Source organism: Homalodisca vitripennis, chromosome 6 (assembly GCF_021130785.1).
Source record: "Homalodisca vitripennis isolate AUS2020 chromosome 6, UT_GWSS_2.1, whole genome shotgun sequence".
Taxonomy (NCBI): Eukaryota; Metazoa; Arthropoda; class Insecta; order Hemiptera; family Cicadellidae; genus Homalodisca; species Homalodisca vitripennis.
Window position 1 is genome coordinate 52076398 of NC_060212.1, and position 15431 is coordinate 52091828.

The 15431-nt window shown below is 30.2% G+C and overlaps 1 protein-coding gene across 1 annotated transcript; it reads left to right on the plus strand.

Moving 5' to 3' along the window:
* Positions 1-6977: 6977 nt before the first annotated feature.
* Positions 6978-13122, plus strand: LOC124364330 (putative defense protein). Its single transcript, XM_046819708.1, has 3 exons — positions 6978-7308; positions 9782-9873; positions 11272-13122. The coding sequence occupies exons 1-3, from the start codon at positions 6985-6987 to the stop codon at positions 11345-11347; spliced, it is 492 nt and encodes a 163-aa protein (XP_046675664.1). The 5' UTR covers positions 6978-6984; the 3' UTR covers positions 11348-13122.
* The last annotated feature ends 2309 nt before the right edge of the window (positions 13123-15431 follow it).

Below are 15431 nucleotides of genomic sequence, written 5' to 3' on the forward strand. Positions count from 1 at the left end.
TAAAAATCCATAGTCTTCTTTCCAAATTTTATCACATAATTCATTAAAGTGGTTAAAACTCATATCAGATCCCACATAATTGTTGTAAATCTTTCTCGAATAGTGATCGTCTTGCTTAAAAACACACAACATATTCAAATTATTTCTAATAACTTGTTTATCAACCTTTGAAAAAGCATTGAGAAAAGATAGATACAAGATATGTTTTTGTGACGAGACATTACGAAATATTCTTTAATAACGTCTTGATTTTCTAAAATACAATCATCAAAAACGATTAACGAATTGGGTTTACATTCGCTTAACGGAACTATGTCCTCAGAAGCATTATAAAAATGTGATATTTTTTTGTTTAAGTTTTTCTCAATATTTTCAAATCTTTCTTGTAATTTTTTATAGGCGTCTTGTTCTAAAGATTTTACTAAAAACATACAAATTGGAATAAGGAATCAACCTATTGTAGATAAAATTCAATAATAAAGTTGTTTTTCCACATCCACTTGAACCAACAATTAACATATCTGATTGGTTGATCTTTCTTATTTTCTTCAAACGTTTGAAGTTTTATCTGATCTTTTTGCTTTAAAAATTTCTCCATTTAAATAGAAGATTTTCATCTTGAAGCAACGCTTGCGAAAATGAAGCTGTTCAAGTTGACTTCAGAAAGCTCTCAATTATTTTTAAACTTGGAACATCCTATTCATTTAGAGGAAGAATCAAATTATTTCATCGGTTTAAGCGGTTTTTATTCTGACAATTTTGTAATAAATATTAGTGAAAGTTCTCCTTATTGTATAGGATTTAGTGAGAAGAACATAACAAAATATTATGGTTTAAACAAAGGATATTATACCTTCGATCAAATAACAAATTCCCTTAAAAATTATCTGAAAACATTCAAACAATCAGATAAATCTTTAAACTTTGACGAAAACAAGTTTGAAATGCAAAAAAATTATCTCTCTAATAAAATTCAAATAAAATCACCAGTAAGAATAATGTTTTCAGCAATTATTGTAGATTTATTAGGGTTTGTTCAAGAAACTATTGAGCCAAATCAGGTATATTTAGGAAATAAAACGCCAAAATTTAGACCGTTTGATGTAATTGAAGTACATTGTAATCTCATTGAACCTAGTTTTGAAAATCATACCGAACATTTACACAAAGAATCTGAAATTTTGTACACATTTTTCCCAAATGTTGCTTATGGATCAAAAATCAGTGAAAAACCGAATGAAATCGATTATATTCCAATTAGAAAAAATATTAAAAAGAATTCAAAAAATCGTTCTAACTATACAAGACTCTGAGGGAAATTTATTAAATAATGAGAGTAAAACAACAATATATTTAAGATTGTCGAAAGAATGATGAATCAAGGGGGGAACGAATCGTTCTTACCTTCAAACTTTCAAAAAAAACACTGTTTTTATCAATGAATCTGGACTTTACACTCAAAATAAAAATTACTAGTTAAATGGAGTCAGTTGTAGACCTACATTCAATAACAAAGACATTGTAACGATTGTAGACGAAAACAATGTAATCTGGTTTAAAGCTAAAGATGTTGCAGAAGTATTAGAATATGAAAATACGAGGCAAGCTATCATAAATAATGTCGATAATGATGATAAAACAACTTTTGAATGTATAAATTACAGGAGTCTATCCCATAGACCCCTTAACAATCTTCATCCTGACACTGTTTTTATCAATGAATCTGGGCTTTATTCTCAAAATAAAAATTACTAGTTAAATTTCTTTTCTATCTAAATGGAGTCAGTTGTAGACCTACTCAATAATCAACTTATATTCAATAATAAAGACATTGTAACGATTGTAGACGAAAACAATGTAATCTGGTTTAAGGCTAAAGATGTTTGTGAAATATTAGGTTATGAAAAAACAAAAAACGCAATTAAATTAAATGTTGAAGATGATGACAAAATTCAATATTTTTACTTAAAAAACAAGGGGCTATTCGAATGGCCCCTTAACAATCTTCATCCTGACACTGTTTTTATCAATGAATCTGGACTTTATTCTTTAATTTTGAGATCACATAAAAAAGAGGCAAAAATCTTCAAAAATTGGGTTACAAAAGAAGTTTTACCGAGTATTAGAAAAATATGGCGAGTACAAACTTGAAAACGAAAATAAGCAGTTAAAAGATGAAATAAAACAGTTACAAATTAAAGATGAAATGAAATCATTGAAAATAGAGAATCAAGAATTGCGAATGGAATTAATGAAGAGAGATATGGTATGTAAAGATTTTGATAAGAAAAAACACCATGTTTTTGTGTTAATTAAGAAGAATCACATGTGGGAATGGCCTTATTACGTTATCAGAGCTCAAAAGAGAGAAATACCGAAAAGATTGAAAGAACTTGAAATTGATTACCCAGAAATGGAAATTTTATTAAGACATGGAGATCCAAATAGTATAAATCTCTACAACCAAATGAAAGAATCTTTGAATATTTTATACAACGGAAATCATTTTACTACAGATATGGCAGAATCTCGACTGATTTATAGAATATCTAAATTACACGATGAAAATGTTTCTAAATTTTACTAAAAACTCTCGATTTATTATATTTTGTTTGTAAATGTTTAGCATAACTAGGTAACCATCGTAGAATTTTTTTTTCATATTCACAAGGCATTTCGTTTTTATAACTTTCGCTGAAAATTTTTTTAGCACAATCTTTGCAAAAAGCATCTTTTCTATCTTTACTATACTGCCAGTTATTAAATTCAGAAATATTTTTAATTTCTTTACAAAAGTAACACTTTTTCTCTTCTAAAGTTAATTTGTTCATTTTATCATATAATTCCTTACAATAACAGTCTTTTCTATTCTCTTCTTGACACTTTGTACATTTCTTTTGAGACTCCATTTATATAGAAAAAATTATTACACGATGAAAATGTTAAACTCTCGACTTATGATATTTGGTTTGTAAATGTTTAGCATAACTAGGTAACCATTGAAGAACTCTTCCACATTCGCAATGAGTCGGTTTATTTTGACTTTCTCGGAAAATTCTTCTAGCACAATCCTTACAAAAAGCTTGTTTTTTATCTTTACTATAAAGCCAGTTGTGAAATTCTGGAATATTCTTAATTTCTTTACAAACGCAACATTTTTTCTCTTCTAACGTTAATTTTTCTATTTTTTCGTACAATTCTCTCTCATATTTACTACGACAATCCTTACACATAGACCCTAATCCTTCTTTTTTATTCTTATTTTTATAAAAAGCTTCAAAATCTTTAAATTTTTGACACTTTGTACATTTCTTTTGAGACTCCATTTATATAGAAAAAATTATAGCTTTGACTTTCTCAATTCATATTCATAAAACTTTCCGGTTATTTCTTCATTATTTAAATCTTTTATACTATAAGTTACAGGATCTGTGTTATTAATTTGATAAATCACAAAGATTTCTCTTGACCAATTGTTCTTATATTTGTTCGAAAAATGTTGTTTTTTTACTAACAATTCTTACATGTTCATTGATTTTAAATTTAGTTTTCGTGTGAATTTCTGGTGGAACATACTTAAAAACCGACTCTAATAACTCTTTTTCTGCATCTTTATCTACGTCTTTAGGCTTCATTTTGATTGTGCTATGAACAGTATCGTTATATTTCTTTACGATTTCTTGAAGAATATCGATCCATTTAAAGTTTTTATTAATCTCAAAAAGAACCTTCATTCTTTCATTTTGAGTTCTGTTATATCTCTCTACAATACTTGATTTCTCTTCGTTTTCAGTATGATAAATCTTAATGTTGTATTTTCTCAAAACTTCGTTAAATTATTTATTTTTAAACTCTAAACCCTTATCTGTATGAAGTAGATTTGGTGGTTTGTGATTGATCTTTATCGCGTCTTTTACTATATCTTCGAAGGCTTTTGAAACATCTTTACCGTTTTTTTCTTTTGATAGCTCTTGACCAAGCATATTTTGAGAAAGTATCAATAACATTTAACATATACTTGAATCCATCATTTTGATCTGAATAGTTAGACATTATAACTAAATCTGCTGCCCATAAATCGTCAATTCCTAATGTTATAATTTTCCTCTTTTTAAACTTTTTTCGTACTGGTGCATGAATTTCTCTAGCTTCAATCTCGATTTCTTCCTTATTCTTAGATTCTTTCTTTACTTGTTTTTCATAAGGATTCTTTATAAATTTACTCTTATTTGTCTTACATTTTGAACATTTTGCTGCAATTCTATACAATCCGTTTTGAGTTTTGAACAATCTTAGAATCTATATTTTTCGTTTTCTTTTTACACTTGTGACAGTGAATTAAATCATCTTCCATTTACATATCAAAGTTTCCAAGTTTATTTAATTCATCTAAAATATCTGTTTTATATCCATACGGTACTGTATCGATCTTATTTTCTAGGACAATTCTCTTATCATCTTTAGCGTTCAGTGCAAGCTTGTTTATGGTAACTGTGTACAACTCATGTTTGTAGCTTTTGATTACTGTCATCTCCCTAAATTCTTCTTTATCTTCGAACAAACATTTCTTCAAGTTTTCGATATTTATTGTTTTATTTACACAACGCTTCTCTTAATCCCTTTGCATCTTACTGGATTTTTGTCTAGATATTTGTACGAGTACATTTTCGATCTCAATCCACAAAATTCTTCTAAGATTTCGCCATTTAGCTCGTCTTTAAATTTTCCAATAACTTTCTTGTTTTTAGTAGCGAAACAGTCGTGATCTTTTGGAAAATCGCTTGTATCAAAGTCATCTATATTTTCTTTAATAATTTTGTAAGGATCACGTTTCATTTCTAGAAAATAACTGTCTGTATCCATGTAACACAGATTCAAATCTGGATCAAAACTCTTTAATTTTTCATAATAAAATTTATACATTAACAACTTTAACAAATCAAGTACTGAAAACCCTATGTAAATCGGCTTGTTTAAATTTTACTTTCTGTTTGTACATGTGACTCGCTATACAGTTGTCGTCAAAGATAGTGAAGCTTTTGAAGTTCGTTTTCTTGGCCTGTTTCATTGAAAATTCTTCATTTCCTAGTCTAATATCGCATCTATTTCGCACATTTTCCATACTTTTTCCAAAAACTGAGTTGTTCATCAGCTTATAAAAATCCTTCTCAAAGTCACTTGTAGCTTTGGTTCTCATGTTTGTGTTAAAATCAATGTAATCTTTCATAAAAGGCTTCTGATCGAATGCAATAACTCTATTCACATGTTTCAAAATCATACCTTGTTGCAAATAGAACTTCAAATTTCTCGAATGAACAACGTATTCAGTTTTATCCAGTAGAGTTGTGCAAAGTTTGTTTTTAAAATGTTCTGGAGCAAGAGGTAAATCCTTATGATGTTCGTGTAAATTCGTTGGATATCCAAGATCAACTTCGAGAATATAGCCATAATCTTCGTCGCCAGTGAGTTCCAAAATTGTTTTATTTCCATTCTGCAGTTGTGTAAGTTTTTGGATCCATCCACTTGATATCACTAAACGGCAGTTTTTGCATTAGGCCATACCCATAAAGGTTATTAGCATCAACGTATAACAAATAGTTTTCGGGCTTTGTCTTATCGAAATCTTTCAAATATTTGTTATTTGCTTTAAACATATCGCTTAATACACTGAGAAATGCCCCCGCGAATGCCTTTTTCAATCATCAAATACATATTATAATCGTTAATTAGCTGAAGCTCAATTTTCGTTAATTTTAACATTGCGTCCCATGCGAGACTGGGAGCTGTTAGATAGTGTGCCGGATCGAGTTTATAAACAATTAAGGCAAATGTTTCTGAAATTTTCGAATATATCAGCAAGCAATAAAACATCTTGAATGTTGTACAAATCAGAGTAATTCCCTAGATTTTTCTCTTTTAATTTGTTCCAAACGCTCAAGTAATGTTGATAATCTTTCTCAGATATGCTCTCATCTGTCAAAAGTAAATAGAAATCTTCAATTTTCAGCCCTTCTGTGTAATCAAGTTTTTTCAATACTATCGATAAATTCATAGGGAAATATTCCTTTTCCAGATAGAATTTTAAAGATTTCTTCTTCGTCATTTGGTTGTCTTTCTAGAATTGCGTTTAGACCATCTTGTATAAAATGATTTGTATGTTTGAAGTCTTCTTTCTTGAGGTTTTTAGCTAACTTTTCAATAGACGAGCCATGAATCTAAATGTGTCTACGAAAGAGAACTTTATAAATTTTTCTAGGTTTATCATTGTCAAACTCATAGCCATATCCAGAATTTACAGAATAATTTATATATTTTTCGTCTGTGCTTGCAATCAAATCACCCCCCCCACCCCCCCCCCCCCCCACCCCCCCCCCCCCCCACCCCCCCCCCCCCCCACCCCCCCCCCCCCTCCCCCCCCCCCACCCCCCCCCCCCCCCCCCCGAAGAAACATTAGAATAGTAGTTTTTCACTAGCAAGACTATATTTTTCCCTATTCGGTTCCACTGGCTGCTTTGTGTTTCCTGGCTATGGTAAAATTTTCAAATAGTAACTATTTTCTAGTGTTATTTTGTTTTTCCAGATATGATTTCACCAGAAGTTTTGTGATTCCTGGTGGTTCTTTCTGACTGCCTATTAACATAATTTTTTTAAAGAAACTTATATTTGTAATTACCACTAGTAACAGCATACAAGTATTAGTTATTCTCTAATCTGAGTTTTTCCACATATGATTTCACCAGAAGTTTTGTGATTCCTGGTGGTTCTTTCTGACTGCCTATTAACATAATTTTTTTAAAGAAACTTATATTTGTAATTACCACTGGTAACTGCATACAAGTATTAGTTATTCTCTAATTTGAGTTTTTCCAGTTATGATTCCACGAGAAGTTTTGTGATTCCTGGTGGTTCTTTCTGATTACCGCTAGATACCGCTAGTAACTACATACAAGTATTATTTATTCTCTAAGTTGAGTTTTTCCAGTTATGATTTCACCGGCTGCTCTGTGTTTCCTGGCGGTTCTACTGACTACCGTTCAAGGAAGGCCGGATGGTGCCCCCTCAGACGCCTGTGAGACTATGGACCCCAGCCATGGGGGTTCACCCCAGACCGGTCCCATGCCTTACACTCTGCAGCTGGACAGCCACAAGATCAATAGTGGAGGTAGTGTTCACTTCACCATCAGGGCCCAGCCCCCCAACACGTTTGCCGGGTTCATGGTGCAGGCGAGGAACGAGAAGGGTAGGCCGGTGGGAGTATTCTCTCAGAACGAGAATGTCAAGCCTACGGAATGTTTTGGTGTTCCCGCTGTAAGTAGATGGACATGATGTTTGTTATTTACTACAAGAGGCAGAGTAAATGATCCTAGTATTTTTAACTAATAGTCTAATCGCATACATAGATACTTATGAGGAAAGTCTAGATCAAAAGCGCATAACAATGACCGTAATAAAGTATATACATGAATGTTCCGTAATATGTAAATCATGCTCTTGTGAGGGGTGTTCTGCAACTCAACGTTTACAAACTCACATGCCTTAGAAAAGAAATACTAAAGAATTTGAACATTGCATGAACTATGATGTCAGCTTTTTGATCCCCGATACAATCGTAACATTTGTTGATTGCAGATGTAGAATTCTCTTGTAGATATTTATGATTAACTTTTGAACGGACGGTGTAGTAAATTAAACAGATGCGTATCTGTAATTAAACCAATAGGAAAATTTAAATATTTTAATGTTTAATAATTGTAACAGTAATTGCTGCTATTTCGTCTACATTATGTTACATTATTAACCATTAATCTGGAAGAGCAAAGTTATACTCCTACATAAAATCATTTGCAAAAGAGGTTTAAACTTTTTTGTAATAATATGGTAGTATGAATTTTAGCAGTTTCGTTATCTCGAAATTATAATATTAAATACATTCATTAAAGTATAAGGAACATTTGGTTAACATTTATTTATAAAAAGATACAGTAAATGTATCTTGGAATATTTGCTGCGTTATTTCTATAACTGGGATCAATTAGCCTACGTCTTCATTTCTAGCTTTTATCCGCGGCGACGTACACAAGTTTGAAAATCGAAAGGCGTGGCCTTCTTAGCAAAAGTATCTATGATATATTATGATTTAGGTCTATGAGATGTTTCAACAAGAAAAACTTAAGATTATAATTTCCTATCAAATATATTTATTAAGACTCAGGAAATGCCATTTTCGTGAAGTTGTGTGTCCATCCCTGCAATAACTCTTAATACAAAGCTCCTAAAGACTAGAAAGCTTCCTCTTAGTTCATTGATTACTCTTAGTACAAGGAAATAAACTAACTAAATTTTAGATCAAAAGGTCAAAGGTCAGTCCATCTATCTATAATTTATCCATCTGCCCAATAACTGTTTGTAGAATTTCGAAGAGGCGTTATTGGTTTAGGTGTTAAAATAGGAAAACAACAGTCTGTATGTCTCCTTGACCACCTGTATTGAGACTAATAACACAGGTTCTCTTTGGTTAAAAGATAAAACCTATTGATTTAGTGTCAAGCATAAAGCTAGTCTGTCCAAGTCCATCTAAACTTTCCTTTATCTGTTACATTCTGTCAGGCCCTTTGATACTACATTGTCTCGGTTTATTGTTTTAACGTTAGTTATTTAGGAAATACTATGCGTATGAGATCGTTGAGTAAGCTATACATTCAAACAACGAAATGTTTATTTTCTATTTGATTAAAATGAGAGTTGACCCAATCGGAATTAATGATATATTTATCAATCGTAAAATGTTTCAGTCTTGTAAAACATTATAATGTGAGTAGAAATTAAAATTACAAACATAAAAGATATTAGTGTGAACAGTACTGTTTGTTCAGGAAGATTTAAATCAAATACATCCTCAATTATCTTTCGCAATATTTACAAAAGTTACTACTACAGCTTGTAAGTTCGGTGACCAACAAGCTGACATCATAATAGGCTGAACATTACCTAAAGTAATTGTGTCTTCATTCATTGTTCAAGATAGTCAAGGCAGTAGGAACGTATTGGTCTGTTCTTCCTATTTATTTATTAAGGATCTTACTCCAGTATATTTGTACTGGTAAAGGATTTAAATTTTGATGTTTTGCTTAACTAATAAACTTTGTATTTATTAGTAAAGTCGTAACTATATATTATATCTAATAATAGAAATAGATGTTTTTATAATATTTTGATTAATATGGTTTTAAACATTTACCATCCAAATATTTCTTTTTTCGAATTATAGTGATTGTATAATAAGTAAATTTACCATAGATTAATTACTATTTTGATTATTTAGAACCAAGCAAAACTATGAACAGATTATCAGATAATTTCCTTGACTATGGACTGGGCGTTGACTTGACACATTTCTATATATTTTAAATTTATTACACATACTGGTATTAAATATTCTAAAATACGAGGAAGCAAAATTAAATATATTTTTGTAAATAGCGCATAAAGTTGCCACGCATTTCCTGTAAAGTAAAACGTGTAACTTTAAAAGCAAACCATTATCATAGTGCATTTTGATAAAGCTGAACTTAACAAAAAATAAAATGCATATAAGTTATTCCAGTAAAAGCATTTATGATATGTAATATATCGGTCGTTTTACTGTTGAGCAGCAAACTAACTTAAATAGATACTGCAACAGGATAATGTGTTTTGATATTAAAGTAAATCGCTACATTTAAAACCGTTTATCTCAATAAATTGTACAATCACAAGTCCAATAGTTCTGTCTGAATTCTAGAACACCGCTACACACGTGAACCACCAGCCGAAGACTGAGGTAACCATGAGCTGGAATGCGGATCCAGGATACACAGGAGATGTCATATTCCAGTAAGTAGTCCACATGCAGATACATTCGAATTTTGTGAATAAAAGAAGCAATTTCATTTGCACTTAACTGATAACTTCTAAGGAGTACTCGTAACTGTATAATCATTGTAGAGTTATTTTCAAATTGTGTTCAGCAAAAATAATAGAAACCAAGTTTAAAATTTCACACTGTCAATACTATAAATATAAAAAATAAGTATATTTATAAAAATTTAGATACTTAACAGTTGATTTCAAGTACACCACTACTAAATTAATGGTTTATAATGTGTTTATGGAACATGGTTTAGCTCATAGCGCAACTGAATTCAGAATGTTTGGCAACATGCTGTACTATATATATCTAGCAGTATTTCTATTGTAGACCAGAATAACAAAACTTTCTGTTCCCTAACTACTACACCTTGTTTAAATGCATTGTTAGGAAAACATATTTTCTACTCCATACTGGTTCTATACGACATGGGACATTTTCAACATACCTACAGTATAACATGTATGGAGTATAAAATATGTTGTGACAGATTTTCCTTTACCATTACATGTACTATGCCATTGTGCTAAGACTACCAGGCTTACACTGCAGAATCCAGTTCATAAAAGTTTAAATATGATTGTTATATTCTATTTGATACAGTACTGTTCTATGGATTTTATGGTTTACAGTGGTAAGTAATTAAATCTTAGAGATAGAATTCATCTAAACGTTCTAGACTTATATGTGTTGCAAACTTTATTGATTGAAGATGCCATTCACCACACTATTAATAGCAACCCTCAATTTGTACAATTGAAAACTCAAACATTAAAAGTGCTCATAGCCAGGCAATAAGGAGCATTACAATTAATAGACATGATGTCTCTACAAGTACAATACTAATCCACTGTCTAGTAACTTACGCATCTCTGATATAAAATTGCATTATCACGATAGTAAGCATGTCCGATCATGAAACCCATTAAACCATCTGTAAGTTATTTTGAAATATTTGGAGACAAGAATATTAAAGCCATTGATAATAACGGGTGAATTATCATAGTATGTTATAGTTGGTGTAGAGTAAGTAGGCCTCGTTTTATAATAATAAGTTTCAATTGTTATTTTTGATTCTTTTCTATTATTATTTTTTTTATTTTAGTTAACAACTTAATAAACGTAAATCGTGTTGCCTGTATCTACTATGTTACTGTAACACAACCAGAACATTTAAGTCTACCAATATTATAATGTGTTACTGAACACTAACCAAGCAGGCAATAAATCGAAACTTTATTTTGCTTGGGTTTAACAAATGTCAAATAGCATACACCATTAAACTTAAGTTTATCATTACAAAATAGTTTGATATAATAAGAAGAAATATTGCTAACAATATTTCTCCCACTTCTGTGTTGCAGCGCTACGGTCGCCAAGTCAATGAAAGAATATTGGGTGAGGCAGAGGGCAAGACCTCTAGCAGTCGTTAGGACATAGACCTTTATTTTGTTATGTTCTGGCCGATATCCACGGTCAACACTTTCAGTGGAGCTTGGTCAAACTTCATGATATATAACTTTTATCGATACTTTGAATTATACAGGAACCATTAAAAGAGTACGTTATTGTTTTATGTCATAAAGTACTCATAAGTGTCTTGACATGAAAGAAAATAAGGCATAATAATAGGATAAATATCTGTCATTGGAACCATTATATCTTACAAAACATTGTTTCTCTCGCTCTTATCAGAATCAGTTGTTTTGTTATTTTTGATTTTTAACCAGATATATATTTTGTATTTATATATATATATTTATATTGATTTATATTTATATTTTGCAACTCAAATGTTTTGTTCCACCTCATTAATATTTTAAACGTTTTCTATTTTTTTCCAAATTTTATAATCAATTATTTTACTAGTAAGTAATACAGGTACAGTTCTTAGTACGGTAACAGCGGTCTAGTAACTTATTGATTTATTTAAATGTTATAATACAGATTTCAAAAAATTATTTTACATTGTAACATATTAATATATTATTCATTGATATATTGGCAAATTACACAGAAAATCCACTTTAAAAATTTACTTTTAAATCCCAGTCTATGCTCTTCGTGCCTTCCTTTATTTAACAAAAATAGGAAGGACCAAGAAACACTGCTGTGTGTTGTTGTTCCAGTTCGATGGCATAGAATTAGTATGTCTAGAATTTTACTTGCAATACAAAATTAATTATGTTCATCACTTATTTAAAATATAAATTTAAATTAATTTAAAAATTTAATACAATATGATTCAAAGCTTTAGACACTGTATTGTTTGTAAGTAATATTTAAAATATAAATTTGTTATTATGAACAAACTATGCATGAATTTGATTTGCATCCACAAATATTTTCTGGTAAAAATGCAGCAACAGCAATTTTAAAGTTCTGGGTACGGAATTGCTGAAACACAATAGAATCACTCAAGGTCACTATACCAAAGTGCAGCAAGTAAGGGCGTTGAGGGAGTGGCCCATACAGCCGTACAGCCACTTACCCTCATTCAATCAGAGATAGGCTGGGTTGCCAAATTGACATGTCCCCAGACTAACACATAGCTTAACTTATTATCATGTGGTATAATACCAAGTAGTATGATGCCTTTGTTTTGGTAAAACTAACCATGTTTTTGTATATTTTTGGAATTGCCATTGTTTTTTGCATAAGCCAGCAATCGCTAACGAATTACGTTGCATGACCCAACATATTATACTTTGATTGATGATATGATTAGGATCGCCTTTAATTTTAGTTGTTTTAAATTTCTTACGCAGTTATTTAACTCCTACGATGAACATTTTTATATATAGCTTGGAAAATAACATAAACCATTCAAAAGCTTTATTATATTACGTATTATAAACAACATTCTAAATAGGTTATAATAAATGTAATGCACTTAGACCATTACAAATATATTTTTCGAAATTGCCTTGTATTTTATTTACTCTGATATTAGGTGCTATATGGAATTCTCATTAACCAAAAGTGAGTGGCTCTCAGAACTAAATTGTGCTGTCAAGTCAATCAGGAGATACAACTACTCAGCGACTGCTACTGTTTATTGTTTGTTTCATGAGATAAAAATACTTTTCATAGTAGTACTTATTAACGGTGTTAATTGTTTCTCGCCAAATACACATAATTCAAATATATTGAATAATGTAACTGTATTACAAACTATGTGGTTGTTGTCGAATAGAACATATGACTTCCTAACACATACGGATAAATTTTATTTAATAATCTTTGGATTTTAATTGTAATTTGTTAGTGTGTAAAATAAGATATTCCTAGTGCGCAGTAATATATAAGTATGTTTATTATATAAAGTATTTAAACATAAATCTCTTTATTGTCATTGAATTTCATTGCAGTTAAAACATAAAAATCGTATATTCAATGTGATTTACGAAATTATTATTAATAATTTTAATGTTATAGTGGTTTAGATTACTTGAAAAGTTGATGATATAAGATAATATATTATATTACTTTAGCCTTTCCTTATAAGTAATGATAAGCCTTCAGATAACTGTTAATACATAGTAAAGTGTTTTACCTTAAATTTGTATATGTATAGAAGAAACTAAGCCTGCGATAGCTATTGGAGAGATTATTGAAGAAAATTGAAACTTTAATAACTCTCTGTTGACACAAATTATAAAGCAATAAGTAATAACAACAGTTTATTAACTTCGGAACGTAATTATATTGTTTTTTGTGTTTTTAGGAATTGCTATTAGCTGCTTGTAGGAAACTCAATATTACCAAGTAGTTTTATTCGTCAAGATGGTGAAATAGTTAACCTTCTTACAACATCGCATTTGTAAAGGAAGATATTTAACAAAATAAATTGTTTAATTAAATCAATAAATAAACTTAATAATAGTCTATAATAATATTCGTAAAAACCAAAACGTGAATGTAGAGCTGTATTACCATAACAATTTAACATATAATAAAATTAAACTTAACGATGGTAATTATACTTAACACAACAGAAGCTCTAAGTATTACAAAATTGCCAAACAAAAACACATATTTCTTCTTGGTTATAAAACACTTTTGGGGCTATCAAATATATAACAGTATTTAAGAGAGCATTAAACATGATTAAAAAATCTATAAAATAATAAAAAATAAAAATTTAGTATTTAAATTATTTACTTATTAAATATAAAATTTAATAAACAAATTTGGTGCTAAAACTGTAAATGCTTCCATTGAATAAAATCCCATGAGCAAGTGGTTTAACAGTATCTGTACTAATTAGTGAATAAATAATAAACTGTCTTAAACAGTTCAGAGAATACAAGCTGTGGCGGTGTGGGGTTTCAATTACAGGACCGATATAAACGAAACAATACATAATTAGTAAACTGTATCATTCTATTGAATTAACACTTTGTGTATAACAGCATGATTTGTTATTTAGCCCCTTCCAGCATTTATAACAGTAGCATTAACACTGTTCCATTATATGTAAAGTCTACTTTTTAATTAAATGAGTCATTCCACATTCCTGGACTCTTTCTAAGAAATTAATTTGAATTTTACCTGTGTTTTTACAAATTCACTTAAATTCTCAAATATTTTGTATTTTTTGGTTGGAACCTATAGAAGAACTATACTTTTATATTTTAACTTCACTAAAACCTACAACAGTAACATTTTACACATGCTCTCAGGAGACAATAATACGTGTGAAAAGATATTAACCAACTATATCTGTTAAAACTGTAGAATAAATATATTTTCCATCTTCCCGCTGTCTTCGAGAGATGAAACGTACACACACACACACACACACACGTGGTCTTATGCGTTACGTTGAAAATAAAATACAAAGGTTTTTCGTGAATAAAAGTTACCGATAAGGATTTTAAAAGAGTTGGAAACACTATAATAATTATATTTGGTTTTTTCAAATTCCTGATTACCTGGTAGGATGTAATTTGAAAACACGTACCTTATAGTCTCAAAAAGATAAAAATGATTTTTCAAGAAGATCAAGCAGCCATAGGAGCTGAAATATCGATGAAAGTCTTAAGAGAAATATATTTAGTTTTTCAACCTATTGTTGTCCTAGATATTACATTCAACAAAAATATGTGTAAAGCTCTGAGAAAAATCTTGCCATCGGTAATACCTGAGACCAAAAGTAGATTAGCATAAGCGAAATTAGATGCATTTTGACGGAAATAAACATTTTGCTCCTAATTACGATTTTCTTAATTGAAGCAGCAATGCAGACGCTACTATGTTTTGACTGTAATTCGATTACTAAGAATAGAACTAGACTATTTCAATGAAATAAGACTACCGAGGCCTTTGTATTTTTCTGGAACAAGCAGCAGAAGGAGGAACTATCGCTACAAAGGCACATAAATCACATTAGACACAAATACATTCGACTAGAAGTAGATTACCATAATTAGATAGAGACGCTTTTTGATCAAAGTAAGCTTTTCGACTAACGTATGTATATAATTAATTAACAATGGTAACTTTACTATATAGTGTGAAA

Bases quoted from the DNA above. Each gene is read 5' to 3' on its own strand.
- LOC124364330 (XM_046819708.1), top strand. From the start codon at position 6,985: ATGATTTCACCGGCTGCTCTGTGTTTCCTGGCGGTTCTACTGACTACC. The intron at 7,309-9,781 runs GTAAGTAGATGG...TCTGAATTCTAG, and splicing joins AATGTTTTGGTGTTCCCGCT to AACACCGCTACACACGTGAA. The intron at 9,874-11,271 runs GTAAGTAGTCCA...TCTGTGTTGCAG, and splicing joins ACAGGAGATGTCATATTCCA to CGCTACGGTCGCCAAGTCAA.